Source organism: Erythranthe guttata, chromosome 12, assembly GCF_056151865.1.
Source record: "Erythranthe guttata isolate IM_541 chromosome 12, IM_541, whole genome shotgun sequence".
Taxonomy (NCBI): domain Eukaryota; kingdom Viridiplantae; phylum Streptophyta; class Magnoliopsida; order Lamiales; family Phrymaceae; genus Erythranthe; species Erythranthe guttata.
Genome location: NC_142544.1, coordinates 4,777,580 through 4,794,758, shown reverse-complemented (window position 1 = coordinate 4,794,758; position 17,179 = coordinate 4,777,580). Strand labels below are relative to the sequence as shown.

Here is a 17,179-nt window from a genome sequence, read left to right as displayed (position 1 = left end):
TTGTTTTTTTAATTTAACCAACTTATTTCAAACATTCAAATAAATAAAATAAATTAACATAAATATTCTTAAACTCAAGTAAAAAAAAAAATTGACCTAAAAAATTCAAATACAAATACAAATTGAACTAAAATTCAAATACAACTACAAATTGATCTAAAATTCAAATACAAATATAAATTGAACTAAAATTCAAATGCAACTACAAATTGAACTACCAACCAGACTTTAATTGTTCATACAAGAGTAGTCGGGGGTTTGAACATTTTGAGTAAGTGCCTCAGGTTTTTAGCTGTATGATGTACCCATGCCGGATGGATAGGTGGTAGAGAACTATTCGCGACCAAATTAACAAATATGAAATAATTGTTGTGCAATGTCACAACAATCATACATGATAAGTGACCACTGCCAAACATAGGAAGGTAAGTCATACTCCCTACTTGGGTCAAAAGTACCACTAATGCATTGTATTTGGTAGCAATGCCCAATCCATTTCATTCATGTCCATCCAATAAGCTTGTGGACAAAGGCCCTGAGGTTCAGTCACACTTGCGTATGACCTCAGCGTATCCAGTACTGCCAAACATCGTCATGTACACTTTAGCATGCTCGTATAACTCAATAAGCAACTCCCCTCTCACTTGCGGCCATCTTTTTTGATCCCCGTACACGGCTTGAGCAACGCACCGGTACCCACAGTTGCCATCAGCCATCACGTTAACATAATCTTGAATAAGACGGACAATAAATCTGAGCACGAAAGAATAAAAGTCGATTCCTTCATGTGCAGGTATCGTAGGGGCAACAAATTCTTGTGTGGGAATACGTGAACCACGACCTTTCATCTTAGATTGAGGCGTTCCATCAGTGCTTCTCTCAACCTTTGCTTTAGGAATCTTTGCACCAGATGAGATTTGGCGATCCTTGGAACCACAAGACGACTTAATTGTCTTCTCATCAATATGATACTGCCATCCGGAAGGGTCTCTCTTTGTCGAGTTATTCTTTGGTCGTCCTTTGGTCTTAACAAATGATGGCTCGGACAGATGCGACGTAGACGGATAAGCGATGCCACACAATGATGCCACAATATTTATCTTACTCGTGTAATTCATCTTCTTCAAATTGCAATTCAGGTCATCAATCTGTCTATCCACAATCGCCTCGCGGTTTACTTGATACTCAGGTAGCTCCGAAGGTTCAACTGCCATGGTACTCCAGAATGGATGCAAGTCTGAAATGACGAACGTGTCATTATCTTCCATTTTCTGCAAAATTTTGCACGCGCAAGGGAGCACATGAGTATTCCAAAGACAGTGTGTGAAAATACTCGGATCTTGCATCGCCGGGGACTCCATCTCTTGATCCAATTTCTCTAATGCCAGATGCGTAACATAACAAATCAAACCCTGAAAACGCGGTCGGGATGCAGTATGCTTCCTTATCTTGGATGATAATGAAAAATCGCACTTCAGCTGACTAATTTGGATATAAACTTGGTCCCGAAGTTTACCTTGCACGTTATCCAGACCTCGGATAGAAGCATTTAACCAACCCTTCGCAGAAGAATGAGTACTCTCCACCCTATCCGATCACAACAACAATCAAAGTATACAACGGCAATCAAACTACAAAATAAATATTATTTTTATATAATATATTTTATCATTTAAATAACTAAAACATGTAATACCCCTTGGTTCTCGTGTTGCCAAAATGATACACATTGGGGGTATAGGCTCGGACAAACTTCTCCTTGTATATCAACTACGTATCATTCAAATACTGTATCAGTCTAGGATATCATGCATACCGTCCAACAATTTCATTGTAATTGTAATGATACTCTTCTTCGGTTTCTGATTTCACCAGCTTAGCCCACAATACAAGTCGGAATTTTAGACCTTGGTCTTTGTTGCCTCCCATAAATTTCGTCGCATTTGCCTCAACATTTCTGTTTATTTGGAATATACACAACATATGATACGAAACTGGGAAGACATTTGACAGTGCTTTCAAAAGACCCAACTCCCTGTCTGTCAAGATCTAGCAACTCTCTCAAACAATTCAAAGTCCACTCGTAGGTGTCTGCATCTTCATGCGACATAAATGCAACATCAACCGTAAAATTCCTCCCAACTGGAGTTATCCCAATTATTTCCAAAAGATGCATTCCATACCTACAACAATGTTGTTTTTACATATTTAAACAATACAGTACATTAAAACACAACAATCATAATTTGAAGAATCGTAATTTTTACTCACTTATTGGTTTTGTATGTGCAGTTCATCAATATAACATACGGGAATAGCCGTAGTAACTTAATAGATTCGAGACATGCAAACATAACATTTGTTATTGTGTTGCTCTTTTCACTATCGACGCGATGCCAATATCGATACTCGCCTTGTTGAAAGTTATGCATCATAGTCATGCCCTCCATTTCATCACATTTTATCTTGGCCATCTCATTGTAAACATGCTTCATAGAGGTTTGTATCGTCAGATCATCTTTCCTCAATCTATCCATGATTAACATTGGCTTCACGTGAGAATTTCTCAATCCTTTAATTCTTGCTTTCTGTTGTGGAGTTATACGACTAGTCGTACCATGTCCGTGAGGAAACAAAGCCGGAGGATGAGTATGCCTGCCATCGCTGACAGTCAACCGCCATAATTCATCAAACCTTGACTTTTTGCCAATCAATTTGAACGTACAACCACATTTTTTTGAATGTTTCTAGGATCTTCCACATCGATATTCGTGTGTCGGCCATGTCCGTATTTGTCACACATCAAGTAATGTGCATTCCCCCTTCTAGACTGACAAATTAAACGGTAACACTGACTAACTGCAGTTGCTTTGGCCCACTTGATTAATTTTTCCCTACTATCGAACACAATATCAACTTGGAAAAAGTGAGAGAAATCTTCATATTCGTTTCACTCCAAAACTGAGGGATCAAAATACAAATTATCTTCATATGGCTGCGTATGAAGAAAAAAAAAACAGTTAGATACTTGCACAAAAAATAAAAATAAAAAATAACTAGGGATTTCGTGTAAAAGTACACGAAATAAGTATGTACATTTCATGTACTAATGTACGAAACTCAAAACAAAAACAGTTTACTGCCTGTTTCGTATGGTTTTACACGAAATACTAGTTATAATTTCGTAGTGTTTTGTACGAAATTATTGGTAAACATGAATATGATGTTAATTTCGTACATAACACCACGAAAACGACTTGAATAATTTCGTGTAGTATACGAAATGACTGAAAATAAAAAAAAACCCAAACAAAAACGTAAATTTTTACCTCATTTATGGGATCGATGTTGGCCATCTTGATAATTGTTGGGTTTTAACTGATTGTAACGAAAACAAATCACGATCTACAAAAGTTGGTATATTTTGAGGTTGAGAAATTTCGAAAAAAAATAAAGAATTTCTTGACAAATGAATTATTTCGCACTATAACTGGAAAAAAATGCACTATGAATAATAAACCCCTTTTAAGTAATTGGACAAAACTTTACAAGTCCATATATTTTTTCTTATTCAAGTATATTTAGCTACTAGCTTAAGGGTTGATTTATTACAATTCTTCTAATTATCTAGTTCTATATTCGCAAATTACATTGACCTGTCAAAAAAAAGTATCATTATACTGAATTATGATGGAAATACATGAGTCTAAACCATAATATAAATTTTTTGCTAAAATTTTAGTGGCGACAAAAAAAAACATATCTTTAAATATTTTTAATGAAATTTGATAATTCGATTATTTATCGAACCGTACGATAAACCATAAGAAATTTGGCGTACCAAAATTTCAGTACGATATTACCGAATGAACACCTCTAAATTATCATATGGATGGGTTTTTTTTTCGTCAATAGTTGAAGGGTGACTGTAATTATGCAAACAAGACTTTTTTTTTTTTTTTTAATTTAACCTTATATCAGGGGTAGCAGTAATTTGCCAGTTTTTAAAAGTACATCCATTCCACTTTTTTATTTGAAATTTTATAATGAGTAAAATAACAAAAAAAATCATTATCCAAACACTTCAAAAATTAATTCTAAAAATAAGATTTATCATTTAACAGCTTGTCAGCTCTTTATTTTTTTTTCATACGTAAGAGCTTATCAACTATTTAAATTAAGTTTAGCCAAATGAACCCACACTATCATTATTAAAAAAACTTATCTGGCAATTACCTTTTCAAAATTTTGTATCTAAACTAAAAAATATTTTGTCATTACTTCATTGAAAAACTTATCTAAATAGACTTTGGTCTAAAAAAAAATGAACAATGCGAAGTTGGTATAACCAAAAAAAACAAAAATATATAAATAAATTATTATTTTCCAAATCTGCTGGTACCAAAGTTTCAAAACACGAGCAATTGAAAAACCAGTCGCAAAACGCAATCACAAATTCACATGTGCAACAAAAATTTCAAATTAATTTTTTTCTCGCCAACAGAAAAATTGTGCATTTGCTAACTCACCCCCACTCCAAACTTCACCAACAATCAAATTTAAATTAAAAAATAAATAAAATAAAAATACAAATCTCCGCGCACGTTAGCACCCACCACCACCACCTCTTTTTCCTCCCACGATTCCCCCCCTATCCCGGCGCCGGCCAAATCACACGGCGTCGTTGAAAAACCCAATTGCCCCGCCTCGTATTCCCATTCTCGATTTTCAAACGATAATAGATACACGGACGCGGATACAGAGTTTTTAGAATCTGCAAAAAAAAAAATTAGGGGTTTAGGGCTTGGAATTTCATGATTAGGATGAGCAGGAATTGACGATGGTGAGGCTACTAGGATTGACGCGCGCCTTCGGAGACTGGACCGATTCACCTCGCGAGGTGACTCGGACGATTCCGACGAGTGAAACCACCGGGGAGAGCGGGTGGCTAATCAGATTCTTTGACTCGTCCTTCTTCTGCGAATGGATCGCCGTCAGCTACCTCTACAAGCACGATCATGCCGGTGTGAGGGACTATCTCTGCAATCGTATGTATACTCTCCCCCTCTCCGGCATCGAGAGCTACTTGTTCCAAATCTGCTACATGTTAATTCACAAGCCTAGCCCCTCTCTGGACAAGTTTGTAATCGATATTTGTTCGAGATCGCTGAAAATCGCGCTGAAAGTCCACTGGTTTCTAATGGCGGAGTTGGAGGATGTAGATGATAACGAGGGGATTAGTAGGATTCAGGAGAAGTGTCAGTTCGCCGCCACTTTAACAGGCGAATGGCCGCCTTTGATTAAGCCGCAGCAGCAGGGTATTAGTTTTATGTCGATATCGTCTAGTATTAATGATAATGGAAGTAGCGGTAGTCCGATCGGTAATCAGGTACTGAACAGGTTCTTGTCGTCGAAGCAGAAGCTATTGTCCTTGACTTCGTCGCCTCCGAATGCTGCATCGGTCTCTAGGTCGTTCTCCTTTTCGCCGACACCTGGGAATTCGATAGTGCATGATGACAGTGGTAAGGTGATGGGATCGCCGGACGAGAATAATAAGATTTTTAAGAAGTTTATGCCGGGTCCCAAGGTACGGGATGCTTTGCTGTTTAGGAAATCGGTGGATAAGGAAGATGAGTCTGAGAAGGATGGTGGGTTTTTTAAGCGTCTGTTAAGGGATAGTAGGGATGAAGATATGAGGAAGTCTGTGGGTAAGGATAATGAGAATGACGAGGAGACCGAGAAGGAAGCTGGGTTCTTCAAGAGGTTGCTGAGGGATAGTAGGGATGAGGATATGAAGAAGTCATTGGATAGATCGAAAGATGAAGAAGAACATGAGAAAGAGAGTGGGTTTTTCAAGAGGTTGTTGAGCAGTAGTCGAGATGAGGATGTGAGGAAGTCGATGGAAAAGCATGATGAGGAGTTTGAGAAAGATGGGTTTTTCCGAAGGCTTTTGAGTGCTAAAGACGAGGAGGAGGAGGTTGGCTCAAGCACGGATGGATTTTTTAAGCGGTTGTTTCGAGATGGTAAAAATGATTCGGAGGAAAAAATGTTGTCGAAATCTGTCGAAGATGATGAAAAGGAAGGTTTTTTCAAGAAACTCTTTAAGGAAAAAAATGAGGATAAGAAGGATGACAACGAAAAAAAAGATGACGTAGAAAGAGTGGCAAAGACTTCTGAAGATGATGATAGAGAAGGGTTCTTCAAGAAATTTTTCAAGGAAAAATTTGATGACAAAAAAGCTGCGACTGAATTAAAAGCTGCGACTGACCGGCATGATGAAGATGCAAAGGGAAATGCAAATGGTGAAGATGAGGAGCCTTCAGAATTTACATTGTTCCGTAGATTATTTCGTGTCCATCCAGAAGATTCCAAGAATTCAATGGCAAATGATAATAGCTACAGTAGCAGTTTGCTTGAAAGTAGTCCTGGAACAGAAAACTTTTTCCGCAAGCTGTTCAAGGACCGTGACCGTTCCTTAGAGGATTCTGAACTCTATGGTTCGAAAAAGAACAAAGTGGTCAGTTCCTTATTTTGCTGATTTTATTGTTTATAACTGACAGTGTGTTAATTTAGTTAATTTTGTCCTGTTATGGTATTTGACTGTTTTCATTGCATTCAAAATTAAGAACTGTTTGTGCTATTTTATGGTGGTTTAATCTATTGTCTTTTTAATGTCTTCTCAACTCTAGTCTGAGTTTATATTCATACTATGGGCGTAATTTGTTGCAATGCAAGTATAATGGGATGATTATTTCGGTGTCTAATAACTTGATTTTACATTATTTGTTGGTGGAGTTGCCATTTGTTCGGGGATTTCCTGAATAATAGAACAAGGTATTGAACTATCTTTCAGCTCTTGGAAGCTATAATATGCATTGCATTTAATGAATTCACTTTGGAGAGCAATCACAAACTGGTAGAGGGGAGTTTGGAAACTTTAAGAGACTGCTTGGGTTTTATGAACGATATAGGTTGGAGTAGTATGCTTTTAAATCCTTTTGGAGTTGGTTTATCATGCATTCCAAAACGTAATCAGTGTTTTGGATGTTTTGGTGTTACTGCTGTGGCTAATTAGAGAGTAATGGTTTTTGGTAATGGAGAAATTGTTTAAGGCTTCGCAGTAACATGAGAACCTGTACTTTACTTTTTGAAGTTCAAAATGATTGTATTTGGAGTCTGATAGATACTCTCGTTAGAAGTCTTTTGAAAACCCTCTCAGACTTCCTATTGTTTAAGACTTCTTATTTGCCGAACTAGAAAACAAAATCATTTTAGCGAGAAGAAAATCATTGAATAGTTGAACCACTTCTTTGCACAATTCTTGAGTACAGAGAAGTGCTTAAATGTTTCCCAAAATACATCCCTGGTAATGCCAAGGAAAGAATAGGTCTCTAATTGCAACCTCCATTCCTGGTTTGCAGGAGTCCATGATACTTATGTCACATCTGTTCTTTTCAAAACTTGTTAGACAAAGAAATTTTGAATGTGATAATGGACATAAAGTGGCTTGGATACCTGGCCAAAGTAGTTCTTGTCAAAGTCAATTTCCATATAGATAAAAGTTAAAACAACCGTCATTCAAAAGGTGCTGATTCATGGTTACTCATTACTGATTAGCTGTTAGTAATATCATTATATGCCCCCGTTCTCAATAGTCTTGTTTAAAATACGTGTAAAAGCAAACGGTGAAAGGAAAGAGAAACCATAATCATCATGCATAAAGATGATGAATTAATCGTGTGTGCTAGTTTATGCACTTTTGTTCTGCTGGCATCATTCTGCTAGTGTGCTCATAATTTCAGGATATGTTCCAAACCTTGCATTTATAAATTGTTTCTGTGCTGAATTTTGGTAGTGGTTGCAGCGTCTTTTTGATTTTATTTTAGATTTTTGATTTTATTTTATTTAAGTTGTATCTAGTTTCTGTTATATGTTTTACTTTCTATTCCTTATTGTGAAATACTTGTTATGGACTGGTTTCTTTTAGTTATTGGTACCAATAAAATCTCATTTTGCAGAACTGCCCTGGCTCACCAAAGCAGGGAAATGAAAAGTCAACTAAACCTCCACTTCCTAGTAGTGCATCGCAGCTTAGAAAAGGGACATATCATGAATCACTCGACTTTGTTCAAACTTTATGTGAGACATCCTATGGCCTTGTTGATGTATTTCCCGTTGAAGATCGAAAAGCTGCTCTTTGTGAGGTTGAGCTAATTTTCCTCTACTTAAACATCACCTGGTGCGTCAATTACGCTATACTGAAGTTTTTAGTTTTGTCTTTTCAGTCGCTTGCGGAGATCAATGCACATATAGGTGATGCACAAAATAAAGGAGGTATGTATAGTTTAACATTAATGAATGTCTTAGCTTGTTATTTGGTTCCTTTTCTTGTTGAATTACCTTTCTTTGTATTGTTATCTTGCCGATGTATGTTACTGTGCTAGCCATTTTCTGTTTTTCTTTCTCTTTGGTGAAAACTTGTTCGGAACTTCTGGAAATGTTGATTCTTCTCTTTTTGTTTATATAGTTTCTGTTGCTATATCCTGGATACTGAGGATATCTGGTTGAGTTTGGAGCATGTCGACTGTTATGTTGTGATTTGCTTTACTTTTTATTCACACTTCTCTATCTTTTGTGTAAAATGTCTGTTTGAATTGCTACAATTATGATTTCTTCTTTCCAACTATTTTCATTTCATTGCCTTTTCTTGGATATAGTGATATGTTATTGTTGAATGAAAAATTGTATCTGGATCTAGGGAGCCAGCAGGTTGTAGTCTATGGCAGGTCAAAGTCTGAAAATAACCTTTCACTGTGGTTTGTTCTATAATATTTTCTAACTATAATGACCATGCCTTAAATTTTTTGATATGTTCCTTGATGAGAGAACATTTCCATTCTTATAGACTATTTTAATGTGGTATCAACAGGTTATGAATATGTTTGTTTCCTATCTATTGTCTGATGAGATGAGTTTGTGATCTGATGTGTCTCACTTTTGGCTATTTGATCTTAATAATGCTTTTCTTCATGTAGATTTTGAGAAAATGAGAACTTGGAAGTTTAAGTTGTTACTGGTCAAAGAATTCCATGAAGAGTAGCATCATTACTCATAAGTTGCATTGGATGTATATGTTTCTTTTGATGTTTTTAGTGCAGTTTATGGTTCTTATTAGCATTGACATAATATAATAGCTTATCTTCCTAAATTATTATTTTTCACATACGTGCATATGTACTGTACTTCCTTTTTAGTTATGTACTTCCTTTTTAGTTATGTCGACCACAAATATAAAGAAGAATGTATGGTATTTGCTTATTAAATGTTTAGATATACTAATCATGTTTACTAGAAGATATAATTCACTGTGTCGTATGATGCCACAGGAATATGTTTTCCTATGGGTAAGGGTATGTATCGTGTGGTTCACATACCGGAAGATGAAGCTGTGCTCATGAATTCAAGAGAAAAGGCTCCTTACCTCATCTGTATTGAAGTTCTAAAGAGTGAAGCTCCAAGGTAGTCGCATTTGCTGCATTAGTTATAAGGTGATAGGGTGAATTTAAAACTATTCTTGAGGCTTGGTTCAATTACCGAAAAACGTAGCTAAATTTCAAAATTTTACCTGCTTGAGGTTTGTATTATTGTAGGTACTTTGAGTTACTGGAAATTAAAAATCAAGTTTACAAACATAGCAAGGTTTTTTTGTAACATGTCAAACCTCAAGGATAGTTTTTTGTTGTTTACCCTTATTTATATATTACTTTAATTTTAAACTTCTGTGATGATTTCTAATTTATTCGATGATGAATTAATAGATGTGTTTCTTTATATCTCCTTCAAATAGTAATCCAAAGGATGCTTCCAATTCACACAAACTTTCTAGAGGAGGAATCCCATTGGCGAATGGGGACGCACTTTTGCCAAAGCCTCCTCCATGGGCTTATCCTCTGGGGCCAGGACAGGATATGTACCATAGTGGTTATGATAGAATGTCAAGTTCTACATCTGAAGCGATAGACCAGGCAATGTCTCAGTTGTGGGAGTCCAAAGTGAAATTTGTCCATGTTAATTTTTCTGTGGAGAAGCTACCGGAACCTGCTTCCAGTAGCAGCCCGACCAGAGAGGTTGTTAGTGCATGTCAACTGAAGGGTAGCTGTGATTTGGAATGGGTGAGGGTTGTATTATCTGCTGAAGCTGGGATTAACATGGAGGATATAGTAGACCAAGATATACCTCGACGGAAAGAGCATCGACGTGTTCCTAGTACTGTGGCTATGGAGGAAGTTAAGGTAATCCTCTCAAATTTATTTATAAACATTCTTTCCATGAGACAGTTCTTCGTGGGTAACCTCTCCTATTTGGTCATCATATTTATTAATTCACATTATGCCTTTAGGCTGCTGCATTGAAAGGAGAAGCACCTCCAGGTCTTCCCTTGAAAGGCGCTGGTCAGGATTCATCAGATGCACAACCAAAGGTGCTTACTTGGTCAAAATCCACATTTTGTTTGGTATCAATATCTATCTTACTATGGGTTTTATGGGTACTGGTCCAAATATAAACAGGTTGCAAATGGTGGTGTTGCCAATATAGGCGATGCATTAGCCGGTGAACTTTGGGAGGTAAAGAAGGAAAGAATCCGTAAAGCCTCAGGATATGGAAAATTATCTGGTTGGGACTTGCGCTCAGTAAGTTGTTACTCTCTCTCTCTCTCTAGAAATGACAAATTTGCAGTGATCCAGTGCGTAGGTCAATGGCCAGAATGTTATGTTTGATGAAACGCTGTTTTTTGGTTTTAGTTGTGGCTTTACCAATTTTATTCCCTTTACCTTTACCATTTTTCAAGGGAAATATGCATTTTGGAAAAGCTTTCTTGTTCTTTGTGGTCATAGTAATTTGACATTACGGTTACCTTTAATGTCTATATTGCAGGAAAATTATTGACAATAATTTTAAAATATAGAGCTTGTGAGGATAACTTAAGACAGATTTCAGTGTTGGTCAGGCATATAAATGAGAGGAAACTATTTTTGCTTTAGTGATTCAAAGACTTGAGCAACGCTCTGGGCTGTTAATATTACTTAGAATTGCTAGTTTCTATTGATTTCATAACCTATTGACTTAAATTTGTCCATCACGTAAAACATTGATTGTAGAGAATGTGACGTGTAATATGTAATTGTTAGAAACAACCAGATTTATTTATTTATTTTTATTTAAAAGGAGGATAGTTACTCGTTCCCCAAAATTTCCCTAAAAAAGATGCAATAACCCTTGGAAAGTTCCCAATGCATTGAAATCCCAGAAAGGCTTAAAGAAAACTGATGCATGATTCTCCAATATGTCACAACACCTGCTAACCTAGCATGGAAATAATATCAATTATAATCTAAATTCATTGTTGGTGTGAGTAGGTCACATTTATAAAAATACATGATGCATCTCGAGTCACCTGATTTTGGCAGTCATTTATCTGGCATCTCAATTCAGTATGCCGAAGATTCTATTTGTAATGTATTGAATTGCAGGTTTCGGTGCCTTTTGATGGTCTTGTTTCATTCAACCTGGTTTCCTCAGTTTGAAAACAAAAATAACTGTATATAGTAAACAGTTTCCCAATATCTATGTCTAGCATATCTTCATCTGTGTACGTAATTGCTTGAGTATTTTATCTGACATGGAGTATAGCAAATCTAGCAATCAATTATATCCCCAGATATCAGGAAGGCTTGTTGCGTACATTTTCTTGACATATACTGTTTGCTACAGAGAGATGTAATATTCATTCTTTGGGTTATCAATTGCTTGGTAGTATGTCTCACTTTAGGTGGCAAATGGTGGCAAGCACTTATCAATCTTCTTTTCAGATTTTCCTTTGCAATGTCGTTTAATATGCACGCTCCTCATTGTTTCCCCTGCACCAGCTAATACATCCTGCTCTTGCTTTATCTAGGTAATTGTGAAGAGTGGCGATGACTGTAGGCAGGAACACCTAGCTGTACAACTTATTTCTCACTTCTATGGTAGGTCCACATGCTCCCATTGAATTTTGGTTCAAGTTACTTGGCCTGTTTTTTCCTAGATTCCTTTTTTCTGCATGTGTTTTAGTCTTCCTATTTTCTTATTATCGCTTTTCAAAAGGTGAGTAACATTTATCTTCTCTTAAGGTGGACAATTGATGATTTGAGAATGTGATTAGGGAATTGAATATGCTTATTTGCTCTTCCAGAAACTATAACTGATAATAAGCTCAGAAGAATCAAAATGCTGTGTGAATGTTGAATTTTATTGACCCGCTTGTTAAAATGTTTTATTAGAGGTTCTTGAGCTCCTTATCAAGGCACTTTATGCAAATCAATTAGAGTAGCTCATAATGTCTTGAGAATTTGAGAATTATGATTTATGAAATATAACTTATTTGTGGCATAAATCATTGTACACTCTTTTTGTCCGAACTGAATTGCCCCACTCTTGTTTTTAGGATGTCAACAAATAATGGGTTGTTTCCTATAGTGGAAATCTTCTTCCGAAATTACCTCTATTTAAAATAGAGATGTTAGGCAGACTGGCAAACATATGAAGAACTTTATTTTTTTCAGCTCTAGTACAATTCAAAAAGGGATGAGGCTCAGGTGTAAATGTGTATTGCTGATTGAAAAAATGTAGAAGGGTGTGCTATATGTTGTACGATAGAAACTATACTATAAGAAGTTAACTTTTCATTGATTTTATTTGAAGTTTCCAGGAATATTTTTTAAAGGCAATTTATTTGATTTTACATACGAACTTCTAAATTTTTTATAAGTGGACGGTGTCCAAAGTGTGGCTGTGTTACTCCTTGATTACCTAGCAGTTTATTTCTTCAGTTACCGAATTATGATGCTGGAATTGAACAAGTCATGCTGGTTCCCTAGCATTTTTGCTCTTGTGCTTCATTGTCAAACTTTTGATGGGCTCTTCTTACTTCCGAAATGCTAGATATATTCCAGGAAGCTGGTCTCCCTCTGTGGTTGCGTCCTTATGAAGTATTAGTTACTTCCTCTTATACAGCTCTCATTGAAACTATTCCAGACACGGTAATTAGAGTCCTCCTATGATAATCAAGTCGAATCCACTTATATGATATCTCATAGTTAAAAAGAAACTTTTACTCTCTCTTTTCCACCAGGCGTCGCTTCATTCGATCAAGAGCAGATTTCCAAATATTTCAAGTTTGCGCGACTTCTTTATCGCTAAGTATCAAGAAAATTCTCCCGCTTTTAAGCTTGCTCAGGTAAATAAATATAGAAATACTGTTAAATTTTATGGTTGACTACTTTGATTAATTTCTCTTGCTTTGCTTTCCTATGACTTTAAACTACGACTTTTTAAAATTTATTAAGTAAGTTTAGCGATTTCATTATTACTTGTAGAGGAACTTCGTTGAAAGCATGGCTGGGTACTCTTTGGTTTGCTACCTTTTGCAGGTAATAAACTTCTCTCCCTCTCTTAACTTGTGTTGTGATATCAGTGGGGTACAGTTACAAACATAAGGATAATCTTTGTTTTTGTTCTCTCAAAATACAATCAAACATACATCATGTTCTCGAATGCAGTTTATTTTTCTAATACATCACACTTTTCAATATATTTTACCAAAACAATGTTGACGAGAAACCCAAAACGGATCCAACAATTTTTTCTAAGTTTTCGTTGATGAATATGTACATATCTAAGATCTGCTTGGTTGAGTTTTTTCTATGGAGCAACTTTACTTGCTTGGTGCATTTTCTCTCTCATTTTTCTTTCTGCATTTCTGTTCCCATATAAAAAATTCCAACGCTAAAATAAGTGAGGAAAATAAAAAACTTAAACGAGTCTCACAGGATAGAAGCTGGTGATATTTGTTTTTTTCACTTTGTCAAATGTCATGATTTTCTGTCACATTTCATAATGTATGATGTCAATATATCTACCAATTCTGGATAAAGAAACTGGTACAACCTAAAGCCACGTGGTCACAGATTTTATTGTTACGATTTGGTCATAATCTATAGTTGCTGCTATTTCAAATGACTTTCTCTTACATGTGACCTTATCCAATGCGTCTTTTTTTATCTAAGGTGAAGGATAGGCACAACGGAAACTTGTTGTTGGATGAAGAAGGTCATATCATACACATAGACTTTGGTTTCATGCTTTCTAATTCACCTGGGGGTGTAAATTTTGAAAGTGCGCCATTTAAATTAACACGTGAACTTCTTGAGGTAAGACGTTATATTAGTACTTATTTGGCTGATAGAATCAATACTTGTTACAGTTGTACATGACCACATATGGCCACATTTGGTGTCTTTCTTGGAGTTCTTTTGATTATGTAAACTGTAGTGTGGTATGAACTGCATAATAATTAATTTGTACTAGGTGATGGACTCTGATGCTGAGGGGGTGCCAAGCGAATTTTTTGATTATTTTAAGGTAAATGGTTGATTTTGCTGCTATACACTGTTCTCAACTTGTAATTTCCACTTTTCCGGTTGTTTTGTGAGATTTATAGTGTTTATTGCTTCTCTCTCATTCCAGGTTTTATGCATCCAAGGTTTCTTAACGTGTCGTAAACATGCAGAACGCATAATTCTTCTTGTTGAGATGCTGCAGGTAAGATTAGCTGAATATTTTTTTGTCTAGCTATATTTATATTTTCATAGACTTGTTCAGTAGGGGCCCGTAAGCTGTAGTGTGTGGATGGATTTGACTTTCTAATCCCATTTGAAAGACTCCTGAAATTGTTCTACCATTTTATACGATAGAGCATTATAGTTTAATCAATATGTGATACTTTGCCATATATGATTTTGTTTGAGTCAGCCTTCTTTTCCTCTCCACTCCCGAACGGAAAGATTATTAACCTTCCAATTTTTGTCCTGTCCATGTTACGATATTTCAACTGCAACAAAGACACTCATAATTTAAATGGAGAACACGGATTTCCTGACTATTACATCATAAATAAACTGCATTTTTTAACCTAGATTCTTGTTGTAAGTTCTAACTCTCTTTCAAGGCAAGGTCTAGGTCACAACTTTTGACCTTGTCGATTGTTCTTGTCTGCAAAAAAGAAGAAAAAACAAATTCTGGAATAAACCGTAGAATCAGTTTTTTGAACCTGGGTCGTCAAAAGGGAAGTTCTCTTCTTTTTTCCCACTATTTTTGGGGAAAAGAGATGAATTTCGCTGAATATATGTTTCCTTCAGATAATCATTGTTATGATTGGAGCCCCAGAGTTGTCTTTGAATCCTTTAATTTTCTCTAATAGAAAAAGAAGCTATGCAACTCAAATTTAGTGATTGTGCAACTTAAATGTAATGTTTAGAAGGATACACATGAATGGAGGCTGAAGCCTTTTCCTTGGCTTCATTCATATACCTTTCAAAATTATTTTGTTCTGCATTTGTGTGATCTGATACTCCCATGGTTGTTAGTTGTTATTAAGTGGCTGGAGCTGGAATGCCCTAGGACTCCTTTTGAAATTCCAAAGAAAATTATACTAGTTCGTTTAAAGATCATCTGAAATGACGTAAACTACGATCAAATTTCAAAAAATGGGAGTTTGGCCTAGTTCTTTAAAGCCCTTGAGCAGGGCTAGAGCCGTTTACCCTTTAAAAGATCTTTAAACTCATTAAGATTATCTTCCGACATGTCAAATGCTCAAAGGTTTCCAGTCATAACAGCAATCAATTTGGTCATATTTTTTTAGCCTTGTCCTAGAAATATTTGGCTGAACTCACCATTTTTGTATATAGAAGTCTACTGGTATATTATTTTACAGTGTTTGTGCATGGATGAATATGAAATTTCCTTTTTCTCATGGCATGAGGGAACAGTGTTGATTATAGATGAATACTCCTCTTTGATTTAGCATTTGGAATATGAGCTTTGCCCTTTGGTTATCTCAGGATTCTGGCTTCCCTTGTTTCAAGGGTGGTCCACGAACAATACAAAACTTGAGGAAACGCTTTCACTTGAGTTTGACAGAAGAGGTTTGTTTTCTCTTTCGATAAATCAGCTTCTTATACATCATATATGCTCTATTGCACATTTTTCACAAATGTTGTTAATCTCTAGCAGCACTGTGTGTCGTTAGTGCTTTCTCTGATAAGCAGCAGCCTGGATGCCTGGCGTACACGGCAGTATGATTACTATCAGAGGGTCTTAAATGGAATATTGTGAATATGGGATATAAAGACGATTTATGAGCTCGATACTTAAACTTGGACATATCCAACAAATCAATCAAAATGAGTTTTTACTGATTTGTGGTAACAAAGGAGCGTTATTCAGATAGAGTATTTCGGATGCCTTCTTCTGTGAGAGTGGGGAAATTGTACCTATATAGGCGAAAAAAACGATCAGAAGAAAAGATACGGATGATGAAAGAGCACTTCTGACTTCCGACTTCCGATTTGCGTATTTTTGTTTATCATGTTTTGCTTTTGTTCCCAGAAAGAGGTCTAAACTGACTGGGGTGAGTTTTCCGGGTGTCGAACATTTTTGCCCATGTTTGAGTGGGATACACTGTACAGAGTGTGAAAAAAAGGAGATGGGAAAAACGTTCGGGACTTTTACTATCATTTTCGATTTGCTACACCAATTACTGTGTGGCAAAGGATTTGGGTTCTGTAATATTCTTTTTTACTGTAAGCTTTTGATCAGATAAAAGTTATATAAGCTGCAGCGTGGCGTTTTTCTCTTTGGCTTCCTTCCAACTCTCCGGCATCCATTCATCCATCTTTGATTCTAACTTGTTTGTACGATTATTAAGAAATGCTAAAGTAGCATTGTCGTGTTGTATGTGTATAAGTTTCAGAGTATAGAGATTTATAGGAGTGTGCGAGTTCGTTGGGATCAATTTGTTTGATCCTTTGTGTAAAAACTAGTATATGTAATGTGCTATCTTCGATTTTTCATCGGTGCATTTGCACGTTGTGCCTTGTGTTTTTTTTTTTTTCCTTTTCCTCTTTTGCACCAAAGTTTGGTTTTAATGGTATACAGTTTACTAGCTTTTGAGCAGGTGCATAGCACGGAGACTATTTATGAGTGAACAAAAACAATTATTTGTAAGTACAATATTTTTGATTGCATGTTTCCAATTGAAATTAATATAATTGTTGTAAATAATATGGAAAAGTGGGTCTTC

The 17,179-nt window shown here is 36.0% G+C and overlaps 2 protein-coding genes across 2 annotated transcripts; one reads left to right on the top strand and one right to left on the bottom strand.

Moving 5' to 3' along the window:
• Positions 1 to 542: 542 nt before the first annotated feature.
• Positions 543 to 2,537, bottom strand: LOC105950273 (uncharacterized). Its single transcript, XM_012973626.2, has 4 exons — positions 2,272 to 2,537; positions 2,028 to 2,183; positions 1,817 to 1,957; positions 543 to 1,587 (listed from the first exon to the last, which is right to left on the bottom strand). The coding sequence occupies exons 1-4, from the start codon at positions 2,535 to 2,537 to the stop codon at positions 543 to 545; spliced, it is 1,608 nt and encodes a 535-aa protein (XP_012829080.2).
• A 1,848-nt stretch (positions 2,538 to 4,385) lies between these two features.
• Positions 4,386 to 16,949, top strand: LOC105950086 (phosphatidylinositol 4-kinase beta 1). Its single transcript, XM_012973401.2, has 16 exons — positions 4,386 to 6,517; positions 8,019 to 8,204; positions 8,286 to 8,334; positions 9,387 to 9,519; positions 9,848 to 10,292; positions 10,400 to 10,480; positions 10,569 to 10,691; positions 11,957 to 12,026; positions 12,982 to 13,079; positions 13,172 to 13,276; positions 13,416 to 13,469; positions 14,106 to 14,249; positions 14,407 to 14,460; positions 14,566 to 14,640; positions 15,939 to 16,022; positions 16,111 to 16,949. The coding sequence occupies exons 1-16, from the start codon at positions 4,841 to 4,843 to the stop codon at positions 16,210 to 16,212; spliced, it is 3,480 nt and encodes a 1,159-aa protein (XP_012828855.2). The 5' UTR covers positions 4,386 to 4,840; the 3' UTR covers positions 16,213 to 16,949.
• The last annotated feature ends 230 nt before the right edge of the window (positions 16,950 to 17,179 follow it).

Bases quoted from the DNA above. Each gene is read 5' to 3' on its own strand.
- LOC105950273 (XM_012973626.2), bottom strand. From the start codon at position 2,537: ATGGATAGATTGAGGAAAGATGATCTGACGATACAAACCTCTATGAAG. The intron at 1,958-2,027 runs GTCTTTTGAAAG...CCAAATAAACAG, and splicing joins CTTGACAGACAGGGAGTTGG to AAATGTTGAGGCAAATGCGA. The intron at 1,588-1,816 runs GTATGCATGATA...GTGATCGGATAG, and splicing joins TACAATGAAATTGTTGGACG to GGTGGAGAGTACTCATTCTT.
- LOC105950086 (XM_012973401.2), top strand. From the start codon at position 4,841: ATGGTGAGGCTACTAGGATTGACGCGCGCCTTCGGAGACTGGACCGAT. The intron at 8,205-8,285 runs GTTGAGCTAATT...TTGTCTTTTCAG, and splicing joins GAAAAGCTGCTCTTTGTGAG to TCGCTTGCGGAGATCAATGC. The intron at 8,335-9,386 runs GTATGTATAGTT...ATGATGCCACAG, and splicing joins TGATGCACAAAATAAAGGAG to GAATATGTTTTCCTATGGGT.